Source organism: Manis pentadactyla, chromosome 9 (genome assembly GCF_030020395.1).
Source record: "Manis pentadactyla isolate mManPen7 chromosome 9, mManPen7.hap1, whole genome shotgun sequence".
Lineage (NCBI taxonomy): Eukaryota > Metazoa > Chordata > Mammalia > Pholidota > Manidae > Manis > Manis pentadactyla.
Genome location: NC_080027.1, coordinates 124,884,861 through 124,907,290, shown reverse-complemented (window position 1 = coordinate 124,907,290; position 22,430 = coordinate 124,884,861). Strand labels below are relative to the sequence as shown.

The following is a 22,430-nucleotide window of genomic DNA, read 5'->3' as shown; positions in this document are numbered from 1 at the left end:
TTTAAAAACGGAGTATTGTAATATTGTGATTTATTTTTAAGTGAATATTGGGAAATTAATGAAAGCTCCTTTACTTATTCAAGAATACATATGCATCATAGCTGGCTCATTACATTCATTTAAAAGCACAAAAATTGTATTTTATTTATACACAGGATTATTTCTCAGGATTTAGTCACCTGTGTATAAAATATATTTCCTTTAGAATAGAGTATTTATGTAGGAAATATAAACTATCATGTTTGCTTGATGAGCTGATTGTATTAGATTATTCTCAAAGAGCCCTAGTTAGAGGAAGATATTTAAGAAAAAAAGTGCATGATTTTAATTTTGAAAAGCTTTTCAAGCCATTATATGTGGATTAATTTTGTTTTATTTTTTCTGGCATAACTTTTTTTGTGTGCTGAGCCAGTTAAATTAGCTTATAGTAATTATTACTGCTTTCTGTAATCAAATAGCTGGAAAGATACATTCCTCTCCCTCCAGTTAGGTATGCACTTAAATTACCCAAGGAACTTAACAACCTACATTTTTCTTTACAGTCTCCAAAGAGATTATTACACCCTTACTACCTCAGGAAAAAAAAAAAAAAAAAGCAAATGAAATAGAGTAAGGAAGTACTTCTAGTTTTGAGACTGAATTATTCTTGTTGAAATTTAAGTTCACACCTCTTGGGAAAGTAAGGATTTAACTTGAACTTTGCCAGTTTTAGCTTATTTATACAACTGGAACCAGGTATTTCTTCTTTCCTGGTTCTAAATGTGAAAAAAATACAGCCAAAATAAATGTAACATCGATCACTGAAAATTTTACCCATTTAAAAATCAATTCTAGAAAACCAGTCTGCCAGTAAAACACACAATTAAATTACACATATTTCTTTTGAGCAGCTGTCATGTCCTAGGAACATAATAATAAAATGCTGCATGTGAACTGCTCTGAGATGTGCTCTTGAGATTTCAATAGTTTTCATTTTTTGCCGAAACCTTGCTCCTCTCTTACTTTTTGGCTTCCTTGTCAGATTGGTAGAGTTTAGCTAATGATGGTTTCTTGAAAAGGGTTAGGCTACTAGCTGGGTATTCTTTCCCATCTGACTCAGCATCTCTTTTATGCTGTTAGGAGATATCTATTTGAGAGTCCTGTGGGCAGTGTTAGTTACCAGCAAGACGCAGAGTTAGAATAGGAGCCTCCATGTTGATTAAGTTACAAAGTAAATCTCACACAGAATTTGTAATTGCAATAGATGATGAGGTATTACAAGTTCAGCGGTGACTATAAATTAATGTAGGTGGCAACAAGAACAAGGCCATTAAAGTACACATTATTATACCTTGATTGTTTTTATTCACAGTATTTTATTCACAGTTTAAGAAGATGCTGCAGCTAGACTTAATTCATATTCATAAAGTAAGAATACCTAATTAAAGCTTATTGTGGATAGACACAGTATTAAATATAATGGTTTGCATTTATATGTCACTTTTCATTTGATTCTCAGTTCATGTCAGGGGAAATTGAGGCACAAGGAGATGTTCACATGAAAGAATATCATAAAGTTTCCCTTTACAATGCCCTAGTCATTTTTTTCAATGAAAAATTTCAAACATACAGAAAAGTTTAAAGAACTTAATAATTGTATATGCTCTCTTTCATTATGGACAACACATTTAATAATACTTTGTCAAGACTAAGGCCCTCGGGGGTATAGTTATTAAATCAATCTTACAGATGTTATCACTAAGTTCACTGTGAATATGAAAAAATGTACATAGGAGCTTAGTATGCTCTGTAGCATCTTTTTGTAACTTTGGGGATAAAAATCATGAAAGACAAAAAATTCTGTGTCCTAAGAATTTAATATCCATGAAAGGGTAGAGGAGGAGGAGGGAGAAAGAAGGGAAATTACTGTTTATTGTGAGCTGATGTACACAGGGATACTGCTAGGTATCCTTGCATTTTTTCTCACTCGATCCACAGGACTACCCTGCGAGGTATTATTATTCCCATTTTACAAATAAGGAAACAGGATGGGAGAAGTCAAGTAACTAGTCTAGAGATGTTTCAATTTGAATTCAAAGGTTATGCTCTTCACTATACCTGGATACATCCTTTGCAGGACCTTTTCGGGTCTGGAATATAAGTGTCATGTTGAAAGGGTTTATGTATAATATGTAGAACTGTATGGATATCCATGCTCCTCTTGCCCACACACATTTACATTAATATATGTTAATGTTAATAATACTCTAGATTTGGAACCAGGACGTGGATTTCAGTTTTTCAGGTAGTTTATGTCTAGTTTTCCCCAATAGAAAATAGAGGTAATTATTGCCCTTTTCCACTTCGAAGGGCTGATGTGAACATTAAGGGAGCCAATATTAGTTGGTAGTCAAAACAAGAGTAGACTACGATTCCCAAGATGCCCAAAGAGCCTGACGCCGGTCCAACAAACAGTTCCAGCTTTAGGGCAAAGGTGACCCCTCCGGGTCCCGCGCCCAAGTAGGGAGCAGCGGGGCCTCGCCTCTTTCCGGATGCATCCAGGGAGCTGTAGTTCTCTGAGGGTCCGGGCGCATGCTTAGGGCCAGTGTCTTACTACAAGTCCCGCGATGACCCGGGGCCAGGCAGCGCCTGCGTGTTGAAGCCGAGGGAGCGTGCGTGCGGCGCTCACGGCGGGAGGAGTAAAGATGGCGGCGCGGGGGTCTCCGCCTTCTGCTCCCGGCGGAGCGCTCTGAGGGAGGCGGCTGCGGCAACCCGAGCGGCAACAGCAGTCCGGTGGCGGGTTTCAGCAGCGGCTGCCGAGGCCGGAGCAATGGCGGAGCTGGAGCACCTGGGCGGGAAGCGGGCGGAGTCGGCGCGAATGCGGCGGGCTGAGCAGCTTCGGCGCTGGCGGGGCTCGCTGACCGAGCAGGAGTCGGCGGAGCGCCGCACGGGGCGGCAGCCGCAGACCCGTTGCGGGAGCCCCAGGGTCCGCTTCGAGGACGGTGCCGTCTTCCTGGCCGCTTGCTCCAGCGGGGACACAGACGAGGTGAAAAAGCTCCTGGCGAGAGGTGCCGATATCAACACGGTCAACGTGGACGGCTTGACAGCCCTGCACCAGGTAACTGTCTCCGCGTCCTGCGGGCGTCTGGCCTCCTCCAGAGGTGCCCGCGACCCTTGCGAGCCTCCCCTGGAGGGTCGGTGTCACTGCCAAGCCCTCCAGCGCGGGCGCTGGTCCCGCTGGGCTGGTCGGATTCGCCCTCGGTCAGCTTCCTCCGCCAGCCAAGCCCTCTTCCTTCCCCGGGGTCTCCACCTAAGGCGATAGTGTCACCCCGCCGCCCGGTCAGTGTTTGTATTTCCCTCCTCCCACTTGGGTTGTCATAGTTACTGGTGATTTGGTCCTGGGGTATCCCTTTGTCATCCGCACTTCTGCTCGGTTCGTGTGCCTGTGCACCGTGTCACTCATCCGTGCACTGTCAATGTCATTTGTCTGATGCCCTTTCGGAAAATTCAGGGTTCCGTCTGTGTGGCCCTGTCAAAGAGCGTCTTTAGACCACTTACAGAGTACATCTGTATTGGGGTAAAGCCAGCAGATCTGAAACCACACCGCCTGCTTTGCCGATTCGCAATGATTCATAAACAGTTCGTGTCTCCTATAGGGTACAGGCCCTAGAACAACTCTTAACTCGTTACGGGTGGCGTATTAGCAGCATTCTCTCGCTAAGGACGTCTATGGAGAACCAACGGACTGAATCGCTTAGGTTTGTTAGATACCTATAGAATCGCCTGCTTCTTTTTTTTCTTTTAAAGCCCTCTATAGAAATCACATGCCTTATGTATAGCTATATTATACGGATTGTGCATAATTTAACAGTTCTGTGTTTGGTAATAACACCTTTACTTCTCTCATCTTATGCAACAACATTCTGTCGTAAGTGTCCACCCTCCCTTCCCAAATGGAATTCCATCAGTTATTTTGGTGAGCTGAGAGCTGGACACCCACTCTTACTCTTCTTTCTTTTTCTTCTTCTGTCCTTGCAAAGTGAATGTGTTGGCATGAGAACCCACTTCTAAATAATAATTTAATTTTGTGTCATTCCACTTCCCTGAATGTATTAGCCAATAGCTTAAAATTACTCCTCATCATGATTGGCAACCCTTCCCTTGCAGGAGGAAGAACCTTCTCTCCTTTTCACCCTGTTTGAATCCGTTTTCTTTCCCCTGCTCATAGCAGTGCCACACCAAAGGTAGCAATCAACATTTGTATACGCCTTTGCTGTTTCAAGATTATTCTATATACCTTACTTCATGTGAATCTCAGCAGTGATCCTTTCAAGTAGGAGTGGCAGGTAGTTTTGATATTCCCATTTTATAGATGAGGAATCTGAAGCTTAAAATTGTTACTTGCACAAGATTAGAAAAGAAGTTGCCCTTAGGCATGAAATTTTCAGATGTAAATTACAAAGCTTTATATGCCACCTAATTAGGAGCTGAACATAAGATGCCCAGAGGGCCACGTTTATTATTTTAAATTTCTGAACTTTCTGAGAAGGTGAATTTTCATTTTCAAATGTATTTGAGATGTTGGAGATTGAGATCCTGGGATTTGAAAGAAACCATCTCGTGGGTTCATAGAAGATAGAGAAATAGAATCCAGCTTTATAATCCATGTGTTCCTTCACTATTCCATCGAAACACACTTTTCTTAGTGTAACTCAGTACCCCTTTTTCTTTTAAGGGGTACTGCTACTCTGCTAGCTGAGTCTGGTCTTTACCATGCACATTTTAATAACATCCTGAGAAAAGTGCCTACTAAGGTCACTCTTGGTAGACCTTCTCCCCACACCAGACAGCCAGTTCTCTGGTCCTTTCTCCTGAGACTGACTTCCTTGGTGCCTTTCCCTCTCTCTGAACTGCCACCCCGACTGGGAAGTGCAACTTCTCTCAGTTAATGTGCTCTACACATTCAGTTATCTCTTGAAATAAGAGAGGAAAGAGATGACAGCCATGGAATGTATTTTTAAACACTTGTAAATGCAGTATAGGCATTCCTCCCTCCTTGCAGGGCTGGCAATAAGGTGACTAGAACAGGTATCCTCAATACTAGACAAATCCAGCTAAAGATTAAAGTACTCAAAGAGCTGAGGTCAAAAACACATTCCGTTGAGAAACCATCTCTTTGTCTCAATCAAGACAAGGGACCTTTATTGACTCAGAAACTCTTACAAGTCAGTCTCTGCAGTTACAATATAGTCTCCCATGGTCTGAAGAACTCTTTAAGGTACATAAAGGATTATTTTCAAAATGTGAGACTGGAGCCACCAGTAGCCGGACCACCTACTGTATGACTGCTTGTCCTTCTGTGAAATGGAGAGCGGCACAATTAGCTGAATCATTTAAAATGAATGTCTGTTATATAAGCGTGAGACGAATTATCAGGATAATCTTTTCCTTTCTTTCTTTTGTTTGGCCTTGGTTTCTTGGCCAACTATGGCTTATGATCTTGGCATGTTGGAAGAAACCCCCAGATGATATTAGCGGACCATTTTTCTCCTCCTCCCTCAAGGTCACAGTAGGTGATTGGAACTTCAAGTTGTGGTGCCTTGATACTACTTTTGACTTAGAGCCCTTTCTTTCTTGGCAGCCTTTATTTGTCCATGAGGCGCTTAAGCCCAAGATAACAACCTCCAGGCGCCTCAATAATACTTGAAATAGGCTGGGGTAAGAGGTACTGAGTGGTTAGACCTACGCTTATGAAAGCCTTGGAAGCTGATGCAGACTAAACTGGGTGCATAAATTGTGTTTGCCCTAGTATCCCAGAGTCTTTGGTGAAAACTGCATTAATCTGACCCTATAACCCTAGAAAGCACTTGTTTGCTCAGAGAGGAATTCCCATTTCATTTGTGTGTAAACAGTATAGGCCACGAAGTATGGGTTAAGAATTCTGCATGGGCTGGTACTTCTTAAAACTTGTTACCCATCAAAGTTGATTATTAGCACCTATCTTGGCATCCTTAGCACTATGATCTTCGGTGCTGTAGGTCTAGATACAGGCTCTTAAAACTATCTGCAGTATTACTGGGCTGCTGTAAGTGGCAAGTCCTGCTTTTGGGAAGGAGGTTTTTCTGGAATTTGTTAAAATGAATGCCTGCTCATTCCTTTAGAATATATTCTGTTGGCATTTATATCTGTGGTGGTGTGGTGGGGGCTACTAACGTCAGTCCACGTAGATCTTGTCTCTAGATCAGTCTGTCAGTCTTCATTTGGAGGAACACACACACCTGGAGACTAGGATGATTCTATACTTGACCCGGAAATTCAGGTTAGTTTTGTAATGATCTCAAAGGCCAAATTTGGACCTTCAGGGTCACTCCAGACTAGCATTCACTCCTCATAGCCTCTGTCATTCTAGAGCTGCCCCAATATGACCCTGGTCCCCAAGGAGATTAAAATGATTTGTTTCTCTAGATGAGGGTGGAGCTAGGGACAGACGAGTGAAGGAGGAAAGGCAGAACAATTTATATTAAGAGTGAGTCAGAAGACTAAGATGATAATGTGTTCAATGCAAAATAGTATGTCTTTTGTACCATACATAGTGTGCCAACTTGTATGGTAAAATAAAACTTGTATTACAAACTTTTCTCTTTTATTCCAAGTTTATTACTTAATCCTTAGTTCCATCTGTGAAGTGACTTTTGCCTTACTGATAAATTCTGTCAGGACACAAATCGGTGTGGGATTAAGAAAATCCCGTTGGTTTCTTCGTTACTATAGAACAGTCATCCTAAGTAGATGTAGAATGATCTAGAACTGTTGTCCTAAGTCATTTTAGTAGTTTACCTCTTCAGATTAGTTAATATGATGCATCAGACTATGTTGGGCATCTGGCCCCTTGCCTTATGAGTATTAGTCCCCAGTTTCCATGCCATAATGGACCTCAAAGCCGGATTTGGAGATTAGGCTTATTTTTATTGTGTTTTTTTTTTTTTGGTGGGAGGGAGTACAGATGCAAGTGACTTTTATTTGTTCCTTAGCCAAATATTTGTTCCCCATTCTTAAAAGTTCTATAAAGTGGCTATAGATTATCATTTGGGCTTTTAGAATCTTTTCTGTGAGTATTTTAAAATAGACAAGCTGTCAATGTGTATAGTTTAGGCATATTTCTGCTAAATGTACAGGGTTGGACAGGTCTTGGTAAATTAAAAGTGAATCATTACTTATTTTTATTTTTAAGTATTTTGAAATTAAAGTATACTTTATGTAAGTGAAATTCACCTTTTTAAAATGAAGAGTTGTCTGAGTTGTGACAAATGCATACGTGTAATCACCACCACAATGAAGATATAGGACCTTATTGTTACCCCCAAGATTTCTTTGCTCCTTATAGCCAACTCCTTCTCCCACCTGCAACCCATGGCCACCATTTGTCAATTTTCTGTTCCTATAACCACAGTGCCTTAGAGATCAGTCATACAGAATGCAGCTTTTTGAACTTGGCTGCTTTCACTTGCTGTAATGTCTTGGATTTATCCGTGTTGTTATATGTGTCAGCCATTCATTGGTCTGTATTGCTGAGTGGTATTCCACCATATGGGTGTACCACAGTTTATTTATCCATTTACCAGTTGAAAGACATTTGGATTATTTCCAGGTTTTGGAAATAATGAATAAGATCACTATAAACATTTACATGCACGTTTTTGAACATAATTTTCATTTCACTTAGTTAAATTCCTAAGAGTGGGCTATCTGAGCCATGTGGTAAAGCATGTATAACTTTTTAAAAATTAAGGTATCATTGATATACAGTCTTATAAAGGTATCACATGAACAACATTGTAGTTTCAACATTCACCCATATTACCAAGTCCCCCCTCACCCCATTGCCTCACTGTCTATCAGCGTAGTAAGATGCTACAGAGTCACTACTTGTCTTCTCCGTGCTGTACTGCCTTCCCCGTGACCTACCCACATTGAGAGTGCTAATTATAATGCCCTTAATCCCCATCTCCCTCCCTCCCGACCCACCCTCTCTAACCCCTTCACTTTGGTAACTGCTAGTCCCTCAGAGTCTGTGAGTCTGCTGCTGTTTTTGTTCCTTCAGTTTTGTTTTGTTGTTATACTCCATTTTCCCTTTTAGAAGTTTTATTAGATTGTTAGTTTACAACTAATAGTGAATACCTGATGGTAGTTGTGTGTGCTAAAGTATATATGTTCATTGGTAGGTGCACTGTCTGCCCTTGGGCACTTATAATCTGGTTTGCAGATAGATACATAAAAAACCAGTTATTTTCTGTGCCACACAGGCAAAGATGTTCTATGTGAAGGGACAAAGGAAGGCAGGCAGTCTGGGATGACAGAGAAATGTAGGCAGAGAAATAGGAATGAGTGCGGTATCTAGGCAAGAGGACACAGGCGAGTCTTAATGGATGTGTTTGGAGGGTTAAGGGCAGGAGTGGGGATGACATCCTAGAGGGCTTTGAATATCAAACGTCAGGCCAAGAGGGCTTGATGGAGTCCTTAGTAGGAATTTTGAACAGGAGAGTTAGTCCGACCAAAGCAGTATTTCAGGAATATGAAGTTGCAGTTGGATTTCAGAATGAATGGAAGGACAGAGATGAAAGAGCCATCTGAGAGAATGGAGATGAGGGGAAAAAAGTGTAATACAGTTGTAGCCTGAGTATGAAAGAATTCTGTTATTCAGATAGAGAAAGGATTCAGTGTAATATCAGACTGAGGTTCTCTGAAGACCTCCAAGTAGAAATGACTGTAGACAGACGTCTATGTGATTCACAGCTAGTCATGACCTCCCTGTCTAGGCCCCAGTTTTCTCATATTTAAAATAAGGAACTGGGATATTAGCATAAAGGTGAGAGTTGAGGCAATGAATGTGGAAAGTGGGGGAGAAAATACAAGAGAAGAGCAGAAACATAAGTAGGTGGTATGCAGAGGCAGTAGAAGTTCCGTTAGAGCAAAGGGAGTACGTGGTAAGCTGTGTCCTGCCCCCTCCAAGATGTCCACGTCTACTCCCCAGAACCTGTGGATGTTACCTCGTGTGGCAAACCGGACTTTGCTGTTGTGATTGTGTTTAGAATCTTGAAATGGAAAGGCTACCCTGGGTTATCCAGGTGAGCCCAATATGTAGACATAAGGGTCTGTATAAGAGGGAGGCATGAGAGCAGAGTCAGTATTAGGAGATGAGACGACAGAAGGAAGAGATCAGAGGGAGGGAGGAAGGCGCCGTGAGCCCAGGAGCTCAGGCAGCCCCCGGGAGCCGGACAGGCACGGCAGGGGTGTCTGTCGCCCTTCAGAGCCTCCCAGGGGGCTTGGTTCCCTGCCGGAATCTTGGTTTTCGCCCGGTGAGACTGAGTTGAGTTCTGACCTCCAGATCTGTAAGATCATAAATATATGTTGTTTTAGGCCACTAGTTTGTGGTAGTTTGTGAGAACAGCAATAGGAAACTAATAGAGAGGAGAACCAAGAAAGCAGAGATATTGAAGAGTTTCAAGGAATGGATGATCAAACAAGAAAAAGGAAATTGAGGAGAAGGCCTGAAAAAAACTGTTGGATTTGGTCATTTGTTACCTTTGTAATCAGTTTTAGGAGCACTGTTTTTGAGGACTTTGATGGTGATTATGTGAAGTTTTTTCCTATTAAGAGTAACTGAAGTTGTTAGTCTTTATGTTGACTTTTGAAAGACAAAAAAATAGATTTACTGTCATTATGATTGTAACTGTCAATTAAATTAGGGCCTAAATATATATGAGAAAAATCCTAAAAAACTGGCTTCTGGTTAGTTCAAGTGGTTTCATTATTTAAGAATTAAGAATGCTTTGGTATATTAAACCTGACAGTAGAGGTTGGAAGGTTACGTTCCTATTACTGAAGGGCTGATTAGTTAGTTTAGATTATTTTACTTCCCAGCTCTGGTTCGGCCCATTTCCTTCTCATTAGCACTGTCGCTGGAAGGCAGCCGTAGGGCAGTGTGGTGAGAGGGAGGTTGTACCAATAAGCAGTTTCTTCTGCCATCTAATCTTTTACATTGATTTATTGAATGTTTACTCTGCTTGGTTCTGTGTTCTTGTTACTTAGCAATTGATACATTTTAGAAACTACTAAATAGAATTTTGGGAACGTTCTCCAGAATATCTAGTTCCTGTTATTATTATAGTAAGACATTGGCTTGACAGTGATTTCCTATTCTAGCATTTTGGCTTTTGGTAGCCAGAGGGAGAGTATTATATTCATTGATATTTTGACTATTTTAATCTATTCTTATGGATGAAAATGATCATATTTACACCTTTTTGCCTAAAGATGGTAAAAGATGGAGGTTTGAGATCTTTAGTAAATCTTTATGGTTCAACATAGTAATAGTAAACCCATGTTAAAAGTCTTGACCCAGCATTTCATATAGAGCGAGGCATTGAGACCTCATTTGGATTGCAACTGAAGCTTGTTAAGTTTGTTGACTTTTTTTTGTTTTGTTTTGTTTTGAATGTGCTGGTTTTTTTCTCTTGCTTTTAATTGTGTAAGTTGAAATTTGTTTCTTGAGTCTTGCATTTTAGACTGTAACCAGTTTGAGTAAACTGGGGGGACTTGAGGTTTTATCAGGCATGCAGAGATCCTATTTGTTTCATGAGTCAATTTAATTGGCAACTGAAGTGTTAGTTCTCAATATGGAAAATTGATCTCTGTTGCTTTTAATGTAATATTATACTGCATTGTAGTTATGTGGGATGGGTTTATGGAAGAATTTAGAAAAGATTTTGTGCTTAGAATACTTAAACATCAAAATGCTGTGAGAATCTTTTGGCATCATATTCAAATGCAGTTTGGGAAAATATTTTATAATGCCAAGTTCAGAATATCCATAATGTATTTGGCATAAACTTGACTTTTTCATAAGAATTTTTGGTTTAGTGACTCACTTTTTATTTTTTAAAAAGCATTTTTATTATGGAATACTTCAAAATATAAAAGTAGAAAAGTATAATGAATTCTCTGAAGTTACCAACTCACAGTAAGTCTTCTTATAGGTTCTTCTCTCCCCATCCTCAATATACTGGATTATTTTACAACCAATCCTAGATAATCACATAATTATATTGTAAATATTTCAATATGTATTTCTAAAAGATGGTAATTTAAATATAAACAATCATAATTTCATTATCACACCTAAATATTGAGCACTCACACGTTAAAATCATACAATATTCAGTAATGTTTAAATTTCCTGCATGGTTCATGGATTTTTTTTTTTTTTTTTACAGATGGCTTATTCAAATCAGGCTCTGTATCTTAAGACTCTGAATCTGTAGTTTCCTCCTTATTTGTTTTCTCTGCATCTTATGTGTTGAAAAACTGGAGTGTTTGTCCTGTAGCGTTGCCACAGTTTGGATTTTGCTGACTACGTGCCTTGTAGTGTTAACATGCTCCTTTGTCTCCTGTATTTTCTATAAACTGGTAATTAGATCGGGAGGTTTGATCTGATTCAGATTTGAATTTTTTGGCAAGAGGACATGATAGGTGGTGGTGTACACTCTTATCAAAGAGGCACATAATATCTTGTTATCCCTCGCTTTGTGGTTTAGTGGCCACCGGTGGCCTAACAGAATTTTGAAGTTTGAAGCCAGTCTTGACTAGGTGTGAATTCTTTTAATTAATGCTTCTAATTATCATCACATTTCCTTGTGTCAAAACCTTCTAATTGGGATATCAGTGATCAGGTAAAAAATGTAAATTGTGAACACTGTGAATAAAATGCTTAATATAGGAATAGTGTATTGACTTACAAGGCTTGACATGGTGCTCAGCAAGTACCTTTCATATGTAAATATTTGTTAGTGATGATGACAAGGGAGTAAATTTTATCTCCTTTTAAGCTGTTCCATTAACTCTCAGCTGAAGTTCCCCTTATTTTGAAGTATTGTTAAAAGTTCCAGTTTAGTAATATGGTTTCTTAGCCTCCAGCATCACCACCAGTCCATGACCTTCATTGTAAAAGAAAACTTTGGGCATCTTGCACAAATGTGAATTATTAAAAAGAAAATGGCCCAAAAGAGCACTGTATTTCCTTCTCTTGTCTCTGAGGAAAGGTATAATATATGGAAAATATGCATCTAAGGCAAGTTAGAACCATGCCCAGCACAGCCAGTCCCTGACTATGGCACCCTACTCATCAGTAGGCCTAGTGGAGCAGCTGGAAGATAGGATCCTCTGCCAGGGGACAACCGCTGCCGCCCTGGTGGAGCAAGCCTTCCGGATAAAAGATGACACTGTCAACAGTTTGCAGAAAATGCAAAACAAAGGGGGAGGCGACCGCTTGGCTAGGCTCTTCTTGGAGGAGCACATCAAAAACAAACTACCATAGTGAAGCAACTTAGTCGCGATATCGAGGTACTCCAGGAGCAGATCTGTGCCCGGGACAACATTAGCTATGGAACTAATTCTGCCTTAAAGCCTCTGGAGATGTGTCAGCTCTTCGGTTTGGGAGATCTTTGGGGAAGAGTGACAAGGTGCGATGCCAGCACAGCCAGACTGCAGAGCACAGGATGACCTACGAGGGCCTCCAGCAGCTGAACAAAGAACAGCAAGCTGCCAAACTTATCTCGGAAACAAAAGTCAAAGATGCAGAGGGACGGGTTTCTCAGCTTTTGAACAGACTGGACTTGTCAATATCATAGCAAAGCACCAAACGGAAGATGTCTCACAGAGATAGTAACCACCAGCTTCAGCTTTCGGATACTAAATTTTAAGGTACAGTTGAGAAACTCGGTAATGAGATTTTATCTCCATGGAATTGGTTGAAACAGGAACAAGAATGGATAGAAAAAGAATTTTTACAGAAAATTGATCAGCTTTCCTTGATTGTTAAAGGAAACAGTGGAGCCAGTGAAAGGGACATGGAAAAGAAACTCAGCTGCAGCCAGATGTGACAAAATAGAAGAGAGTCAAAAGAAGACTATGGAGTTGCAGAGAGCAAAACAAGAAGAGGAGAAGGTGCACAGGCGAATCACCAAGCTGGAACTACAGATGAACGAGGACATGAAGGAAATGAAAGCAGAAGCGGATGCTGGGTTTACAGCCATCTATGAAAGCATGGGACCCCTCAGGAAAGTTCTTGAAGCCAAGGTGAAGCTGGGTAAGGACCAGCTACAGAAGCAGATCCAACAGATGCAGAAACCAGAAGCTCCCCGGGGAAGGGAGTGGGACGAGGACCTCAAAGGTGGTTCTGCCAGTGGGACTGGGAGCTCCATACCTCTGTAGCTAGGCCACCGCTGCATTCGAGATCACTCTATTCATGGCGTGCATGTGCCAAGAATTGTGTTTTCATGGGTCTTAATGTTTACCTTGAGTCTTGAAAACACTCTTTCTTTAAAAGTATTAAATACAGTTGTTTTTTTTCTTGCCTCTTCATTTTTTTGTGTGTGTTTCCTGTGAAATAATAGCTTTATAGAGGACTTTTCCTCTAGTGCCCAGAAGCTCAGTTTCCTGTGTGGGAGCCCCAGCTATTGGCGTGCAGTCAGTGGGGCACTTTTCTGTCTGGCTTATAGTAATCTGATTTCAGGTGGGCTGTGTGGGCTGTCAACTCATCATGCGTGCAGGGAGAATACTCGGTGCTGTGCAGCTGGAGTTGCTATGGGTACAGCTGCCCTTCACCCAACCTGCAGCAATGGCGGGGGCCACAGGCGAGCAGGACCCAGTGCCTGCCATGAGGAAGGAGCTCCCGGGGCTAGCTTCCACGTACTTCCCTGGCTGGTCTGAAACAGCTGAGAAAGCTGGGAGGGTCTCCCTCTGCCTACCTAGGAGCAAAGTTTGATTTTACTGCTGGCCAGGAGGCCACGCACCGCAGGGAGAAGCCTAGGGGCTGCATTGCCAGCAAAGGGGATGGAGCATCTGGGGCTTTGGAGAGTTCCTAACCTGTTGGGCTGAGGGCAGGCTGAGGAGGTACTGTCCACCTGCCCTTTCTCCTGAGCAGAGAGCTCTGTGTAACCCTTGGCCCTCTGGCACCCCTCTCACTGCTGGGAAGTCTTTCAGACTTCCGGCTTTGCTTTTGTCTCAGGGGGCTGGTAGAGCATACTTGTTCTCCACGAGTGGCTGGGATCTGAGCCTCATCTAGTGTTCCACCTGTCTTTGTTGTCAAGCCCCACTAATCACCAGAGCACCATGTAATGTGGGCTCATGTTCTGGGAGCAGATGTCCAGGGCCAGGTATTCCGAGGTCCTGGGCTCCTGCTCCCTCCCCGCTCTGTTCCGCTTCCTCCCACCTGTGGGATGGGATCGGGGGAGGGTTTGGGTCCCGCTGGATCACAGCTTTGCCACTTTACCCTTTTCTGTGAGGTGCTTTCCTCTTCCCCAGATGTGGACAGTCAGATCTGCAGTCTTCAGGTTGTTTTCCAGGTTAGCTGTGTTTGCTGTATTTTCGTGTTCTATGTAATTTGGGGAGGAGGTTTCTGACTTGCCTTGTTATATAGCCATCTTTTTCCCAGAATCCCCTGAGAGCATTGTTTGTGTGATTTATATTCTTTTACATTTATTAAGGTCAGTTATGTGGCCCAGAATGTGGTCTATCTTGGTGAATGTTCCATATGAGCTTGAGAAGAATGTATATTCTGCTGCCATTGGATGAAGTGTTCTGTAGGTGTCAGTCAGATCCAGCTGGTAGGTGACGCCGAGCAGTTCAACTAAGTGCTGCTGACTTTCTGCCTGCTGGATCTGTCCCATTTCTGAATGAGGGCCATTGAAGCCTCTAACTGTGGTAATGGGTTTGTCTGTTTCTAACTTAGAAACATTTCTATTGGTTTTTAAATACGGTTCTTACCACTTTAAAAAAATTAAAAAATAAAAGAAAACTTTGAAGGAAAGGCTGCAAAGAAAACTAAAAAATAGAGTCAGAGTAAACTGGCTGAGTACAAGGAGTGGAAAGAAACTTCCTTTACAGGCATCTGCCTTAAGCGGGAGAAGATCTGAAGAGAAGAGTGTCCATTCTAAGTGTATCGGTTTTGGGCAGTTGACTTTGGGAAACAATGTGCCTGTCTTAGAAAATGGACGTGATGTTTGGAGCACTCATATAGAGACTGGGTTGGCCAGCTGGTGTTGTGCTCCTGGAGCTGAGGAGAGACCAGCCCTTCTAATTGAACATGAATTTCACAGTAGTGTGCATGGTTGTATGAACTGTACTTATATGGGACATTTCCTGGGAAGCAGGCTTACTTTCCTTCTTCTTCTCTGCAACATTATTGCCAGGTTCCTTTTTTTAGTTAGTTATTTTTACTTATGTATTTATTTTTTTGTCAGTTAGCCTAGCTAAATGGTGTGACTTAAAAATGCCAAGGCAGATTGTGTTTGGGTCTTCGGACACAGCGTTACTGCTGTATAATCATGCCTCTTATATTGATTTTCCTCCCTGTGTTTAGATTGTTCCCATTTGACAGTAAATAGCATGAAAAAATGAGGTCAAAAGAATGACTCATCTCATTATAAATCACTAGGGATAATGGAAAATGATTTTGAAGGATGACTGTGCTGCGTTGCATCTGTCGAGAATCATTTACCTGTTGGAGAGCTCCTACATCATAGGGACCCGACTGAGGAGGCCCATCCGTTCAGTGTCTCGCCAACTGCCCTACTGGGCTAGTCTCAGGGGTATTTCACTGATGGAATTCTAAATGCTTAGTTGGTATTTAAAATAGGCAACATATTTATGATTGGCATAAGTTTTCAGGTTAGAGTGGAGACTGTTTGCCTTGCTTTAGGTCTTTCTGTGCTGTAGCCATTTCATGAGTCATAAGGCTCAAAGTTCTTTAAAGAGAAATAACTTTGAAATATAATGATGTCTGTCTTTGTTTCTAGTCAGTACCTAAATAATTGTTAGTAAGGCTAAAAAAAGTATCAACAGATGAGGAATTTCCTGTTCTGTCCATAAAGTCCTTCTGTGGTGTAGATCCTTAAAAATTTGAATGATCCTTTATTAATTTTTTGGCCAAGTGTTTACTGAGCATTTCCTAGGTGCTACATCCTATAGTAGATGCTGGGATACAAAGATGGCATAGTCCCTGCTCTCAGGGATTCTGGAGTTATTGGAAACTCATAGTTTTAAAGATATAATCTCGTTCATATAGCTCCTGGTGTTGAATCCATTTCCTATTATTCTGTTCATAGTAAAAGTAGAGAAAAGGTATTGATCATTACCTACAGTTTGCCTTTGTGTATTTTTAGATAATCAAGTCTTTGTTCTTACTCTTCTCTAATCTAGTACTTAGTTTTCTCTAATCTAATAAACATGACCATCCCTTTAATTTAATTTAAGATCAATTTCCAAATCATTAATCATTTTGCTGTCTCTCCTGTGGTTTCCAAGCTATCCAGCTCCCTCTGGGCTCTGGTACAGTGATAAGAGTAAGTAAAGGTTTCGGCTCTGGGGACCGCCACTAGGATAAAGACAGTTAAAAGGCCACTTGAAAGTACAGTTGTAGGACTAGCCGTATGCATGGTTCTGTTACAGGATTATCAAGTTATGGGACATTATAGCAAAAAGAACCTGCGAGGACATCTGATCTACCACTGTCATTTTAAAAATAGAAATCTGAGGCCTAGAAAGAAGTTGAAAGATGCTATAATCATGGAACAGAAATGTAATATAATGAAAACCTTTAATTATAAAACATGATTAAATTTATGCTTGATGGTTCTACTGATACTCTTTTCTGTCTGAAAATGTGGTTGTTTGCAAGATAACTATGAGAAAAAGCAAAATACTCTCAATTCTTTTGAAGAACTTTTGAAGAAGAATAGCGCCTTATGGTTGTATTTCTCTTTCAAAAACTTTAATAGAAACATTATAGGGTATTCACATTCTAAGAGAATCTAAGAGTTCTTTTAAGTATTGTTTTCACAATAGATTTGTTCATCTCTACATTTACTACTAAGCAACATGATGGCATTAAGGCATGATTATATAAAAGAAAAAACAATTCACTTGTACAAATAGCATCCTAACACAGAATATTTATTTTTCTTTGTTCTTTCCCAGGCCATATTAATTTTTACAAATATTTTAACATAGTAGAACTCACGCAGCGTCATTAAGTGCCATTTACTGAGTGCCCACTGTGTACCAAATGTGGCAGCACACATTTTGCTTTTTCTGTTATCTTTACACCAACAGCTCTGCCAAGTAGATGGTATTACTCCGTTTAATAATGGGAAGTAGAATCAGAGGAGGTGACTTGCCCTAATCTAGGTCTCACTGGTTGTACTGGTATTTGAGCCCAGGTTTGTCAGATGCAGAAGCTTCTAGTTTTCTACATAGGTTACGCTTTTCTGATAGACCTTCTGTTTACTTTTAAAAGCCCTCTTAGATGCATACCATTTTGTGGGAAGAGATTTCTTTTTGCATTCTAGTGCTCCTTTGATTTTTACATTGCCAGAATTCTGTGTCTACTCATTGTGAGCTAGTGCCCAAGGCACCTCTTTCATGTCATGGTGTACATGGAAAATGACATGATTGTATAGCACACTTGGTAAATTGGAGACTTGGGAGTTTGGTATAAAAATTAATTGTGTTTTCTTAACATATGATGAGAAAAAATTATTAAACAGACTTTGGCTAATTGTTAGCATTAAAATCTATTAACAAATAGACTAAGAAGTAATAATCAAGAAATTAATAAAGTGAATTATGTTTTCTTTAGGAACGCCTAATAATACCAGATGTACCAGTAGTGATGATGTTAATGATCGTGATAGTCATGACAAATAATGTATTTCTAGGCAGAAATACTGTAGAAAAATTAGAGCAAATTCAATAGAAAAACAATGTATTTTCCATGTGCATGCACAACAGAACTTTGCTGATGTTAAACAGTGTAGAGTAAAATAAACGTACAGATTAAAATTATTGAATAGGAAGATCAGTGGAAAGGGCTATTTTATGGAGTTACTACAGCAGGCTCTCTGGTGGTTTTTATCTATCAAATTATAATTACTACATTTAGGAAGTTTGTAGAGGGAGCCATACCAATTAAATATAATTTTACTTATTTTAAATTTTGGTCGCAAAGCATTTTTTAATAGCAATACAAAATATCATTCAAAAGACCTCTGTGTCACACTTGTAACCATATGTAGTACAACATGTGATTGGGAAGATGTGACAGCCCTTTAGCTCAAACATATTACTAGTAAGCACTCTGTAAATATTGACTATTATTACGCTGAGTTAGTATAGTAAAATAGTTAAGATTGTGAGCTTTGGAATCAGATATACCTGGGTTCTAATCCTGACTTTGCTACCTCCATAAGCTGTCTTAGTGGAGTACCTGATTCTTAATAGGTGTTTAGGTTATTTTCCATTAGTCCTAAGATGAGGACCGAAATATTTAATGAGGCCTTACTGTGGCCCATCAGACACTTTATGATCTGATTCTGGTGTAATCTATCTGATTTTTCTTCTGTTCATTCTACTGCAGCTACATTGACCTCCCTGTTTCTCAAAAATTTCAGTTGTGTTCCCACTGAAGGGCCTAAATCTGTTGTTCTTTCTACCTAGAAGCTTTTCCATGAGCGATCCCATAGCTTGCCTTTTTTTTTTTTTTTTTTTTCCTACAGTTCTTTACACAAATGTTACCTTTGCACGAAGCTCTCCCTGGCCATCTTATCTAAAATTTCAGATGAACTTTCTTTACTTTCTCCTTTTTAAAAATTGAGGTGTATTTCACATATAGTAAAATGCACAGGCTTTAATCTATGGTTTGATAGATTTTGGCAATACAACTGTGTAACCATTACCCAAGTCAAGAAATATATTTTCATCACCCTTGAAAGTTCCACTTGAACACCCCTTCTCCCAGGCAGTCATGGTTAGGATTTCTATCATTCTGTATTCGTTTTAGCTGTTGTTAAAATGTAGTGTGTACTCTTTTATGTTTGTTTTGTTTTTTAACAGAACATTCTTAGATGTTTATTTTGGGGTATCCATAGTTCATTCCTTTTTATGGCCGAATAATACTCTATTGTATAAATATTCCACAGTTTGTTCTCTTGCTGATGAACACTTGAGTTATTTCTTTTTTATTTTTTTGATATTATGAATAAAGCTGCTATGAATATTGTTCTACAAGTCCTTTTGTAGATACATGTTTTCATTTTTCTTGACTAAATACCCAGGAATGAAGTTGCTGGGTCATAGTTTTCTAATGTGGTTGTACTATTCCATTTGCTCTACATCCTTGTTAATTTTTTATATTGTCTGTCTTTTGTTATTGTTAATTTCTTAAACAGTAGCCATTCTAGTGTTTGTATCTTGTTGTTATGGTTTTAATTTGCGTTTCCCCAATAACTAATGATGTTAAATACTTTCTCATATATTTATTGGTCATTTGGGCTGTGTGATGCTCACTCTCAGTCTGATTCAAGTCTTGTGCACTTAAAAATATTTTTTTGTCTTTTTATTATTGATCTATAGATATTGTCAATATTTTTATACATATAAATCCTTGGTCAGATATGTATTGTAAATATTTTCTCTTAGTCTGTGGCTTGTTTTTATATGTTCTTATCTTTTTAATTTTGTTTTCACATTCTTTTTTTAAAGTAAATTTTTTATTTTGGAGTGATTTTAGATTTGCAAAAAAGCTGCAAAGATAGTTCAGAGAGTTCTTTATACTTTTCACTCAGCCTCCTTTAGTGTTAACATCTTACATAACCATGATATGTTGGTCAGAAGAAGAGTTCTGTTGTTTTTATTGATATTCTGAGTGGCATTTCCTCATATTTTCTAACCAGTTTACACTTGTATTAGAAAAGCTGTTTTTTAAAAACAGTATTATTTATTTGATTTCCTTACTGAACTTTGTTTATTATCAGTTTTATCAAGTTATGAATTTTCCAGTTAGATATCAGCATCTGTTAACTGTGATGATTTTTTTTTTTTGGTCTTTTCCCTCCAAGATTTAAATCTTTGAAGCCCAAAAGTTTTAAATTTTGATGAAGTCCAATTTATCTGTCTTTTCTTTTGTTGGTTGTGCTTTTCGTGTCATATCTAAGAAACCATTGCCTAATCCTAGGTCACAAAGATTTACATGTTCTTTTTTTATTTTATGAGTTTTATAGTTTTAGCTTTTACATTTGGTTTAATTTTTTTATATGGTGTGATATAGGGGGTCCAACTTCATTCTTTTGCACATAAACATCCAGTTGTCTCAACACTATTTGTTGCAAATACTCTGAGGTATAAACCTTTCTTTTCTGATTTTTGTCTTTGCCCAGAACCTCAAGCCAGTGTTGAATAGTAACAGTGATAGAAAGCATCTTTGTCCATTTTTTCTTTAATAAGAATGTCTAGTATTTCTCCATTAAATTTGATGTTTACATTGTTTTCAGTAATCGTGATAACTCATGATTAATGTAAATAATTTCCTTGTTTCTAGTCTGTTAAGGTTTTTAAAAGCTTTCTGTATTGCAAAATTGAATACACATACAGGAAAGTGTACATTGAACATAAATGTACAAATTAATGGATTTTTATGAAGTAAGGGCTTGAGTTATCACCACCTTGATCAAGAATAAAAGATTAATTTGCTAACTGTTTAAAGATAAGGAATGAGTATTAATCTTTTTATACCTTTGAGGTTAAAACCATTAGTTAATAATCCTGGGAAGTTTAAAAGGATTATTGGAGTGATGTCACACATACTATGCTTTAAAAGTGCTAGTTATCAACTATAGTTTGAATTGAGGCAGTGAGGCTGCCATTATTTTACATTTCCAGGAAGATCTGTTGTTTCCTCCAGAGCTTTATAACTGATAGATATCCATCTGCATTCTCATTATCTGCCCTTGGATGACTCAAGATACCTGAAACCTAACATAGTTTATATGAACTGTTTCTCTTCCCATGTTTACTTTCTTAGTAAATGGTACCTCCCTCTACCCAGTTGTTACCTGAAACTTGGGTAACATCTGTGGCTCCTTTCTTTGGATTTGTTTGTTCAGCAGTGTTTATCCAGCACTTACTATATGCTAGATACTTATAAGCACTGAGAATATAGTAAGGAACAAAATAGACATGGTCATCTCCTGAGCCTACAGTCCTCATATCCTGTGGATTCTACCTCCTAAATGTCTCAAATTTGTCTACTTTCATTTGTTCTCTTCATCATTACTTTAGTCTAAGTCATTATCTCTCACCTGGCTTATAGGAATAGTTGGCTGAATGGCTTCCCTGCTTCTGCTTTTTCATTCTGCAGCCCTTTCCTCTACTTCAGCCAAGAAGACCCAACCATGTCATACTTGCCTTAAAATCCTTCAATCGTTGCCACTGCCTGTTCTCCATTCTCACTTCTTGCCCTTCTAACTTTGAATTCTGTACTTCAAATATATTTCATTTGCCCAGTCATACCTTTTTTACTTGTCTCCAAGTTTTAGTACATTTCCTTTCTCTACTTCTCCAATCCTCATTGTCTCTCTTCTTTGCCTATCCATCTTTCAGGTCTCAGGTTCAACATCATTGCTTCTAAGGAGCCTCCCCATATTAGCCATGCTGTTTTCCCATGCTAGGTGCTTCTCTTTTGCTTTGCCGCATTGCTGTCTTACAGCTTACCTGTTATAGCACTTGTCATACAGTCTTATAGTTTCTCATTTAATTGGCTGTCTTTCCCTAATCATACTTCAAGCTCTGGGAGGGCAGATCATGCCTAACTTACCCACTATTATGTTAACTGCTTCTACCATACTATCTATTAACTTTTAGGCATTGGGAATAAATGTTTGTTCAATGAATGAACTAATCAGAGGAAGGGGGTGGTGGCAAGGGAAGAACAGTGAGTTTTTCCAGCCAATAATTTAATGAAAATAATCAGAATTGGAATTAGGGTTCATATTCCAAATCTTAAAACTTTTTGCTTCAAAGAATAATTTTCTTAGTAATTCATTCTTTTAAGTTTTTTTTAATTATTAAACTTTGGTTGGTTAGGACTCAGGGAATTAGGAATTGAATATCATGTTCTAATGTCTTTTAAAGATTAAGTGAACAAGGAGAGCATAAACTGGGATTTTGGATGGATGCTAAAAATATTGCAGAATTTAGAGCCTTGACCTTCAGGCAGGGTGTCAGTGTGAGGAGTGCTGTTAGGAATAAGTGTCTCTGATGCAGGAAGTTTCTTCAAAGTTCAGACAATTTGCTGTGTTTTAAGTATTACAGCTTTGAAATAATCTAGAAACAAACCAACACTATAAATTTAATGGATCGGTAGAAATTTATGCTTTGTGGTAAGAATAAAACACAGTTTTCTTAGCATAGTTTGGGGGTTGGTATGTAAATGCTGTCTTGTACATAAAGATAAGAATTGCATCTTTTAGAAATTATATGTAAATTAAATAAAATTATTCATCATCATGTATTTGACATAAAAATTACCTTATAAGTTATTTGCAGTAAAGGAATATGGA

At 39.1% G+C, this 22,430-nt stretch overlaps 1 protein-coding gene and 1 pseudogene across 7 annotated transcripts in view; both read left to right on the top strand.

Annotated features, from left to right (window-relative positions):
- Positions 1-2,294: 2,294 nt before the first annotated feature.
- PPP1R12B (protein phosphatase 1 regulatory subunit 12B) overlaps positions 2,295-22,430 on the top strand; it is a 223,580-nt gene continuing 203,444 nt past the window's right edge. For 2 of the 7 annotated variants that reach the window (XM_057508118.1, XM_057508117.1), the window contains exon 1: positions 2,311-3,097. In XM_057508118.1, coding sequence (XP_057364101.1) covers positions 2,810-3,097 — 288 coding nt within the window. In that variant the 5' untranslated portion in view covers positions 2,311-2,809. Of the gene's footprint in view, positions 3,098-22,430 lie in introns of all 7 variants that reach the window. The other 5 variants (XM_057508120.1, XM_057508114.1, XM_057508113.1 and 2 more) reach the window with 5 other exon arrangements.
- Positions 12,009-16,842, top strand: LOC130684982 (protein FAM81A-like; annotated as a pseudogene).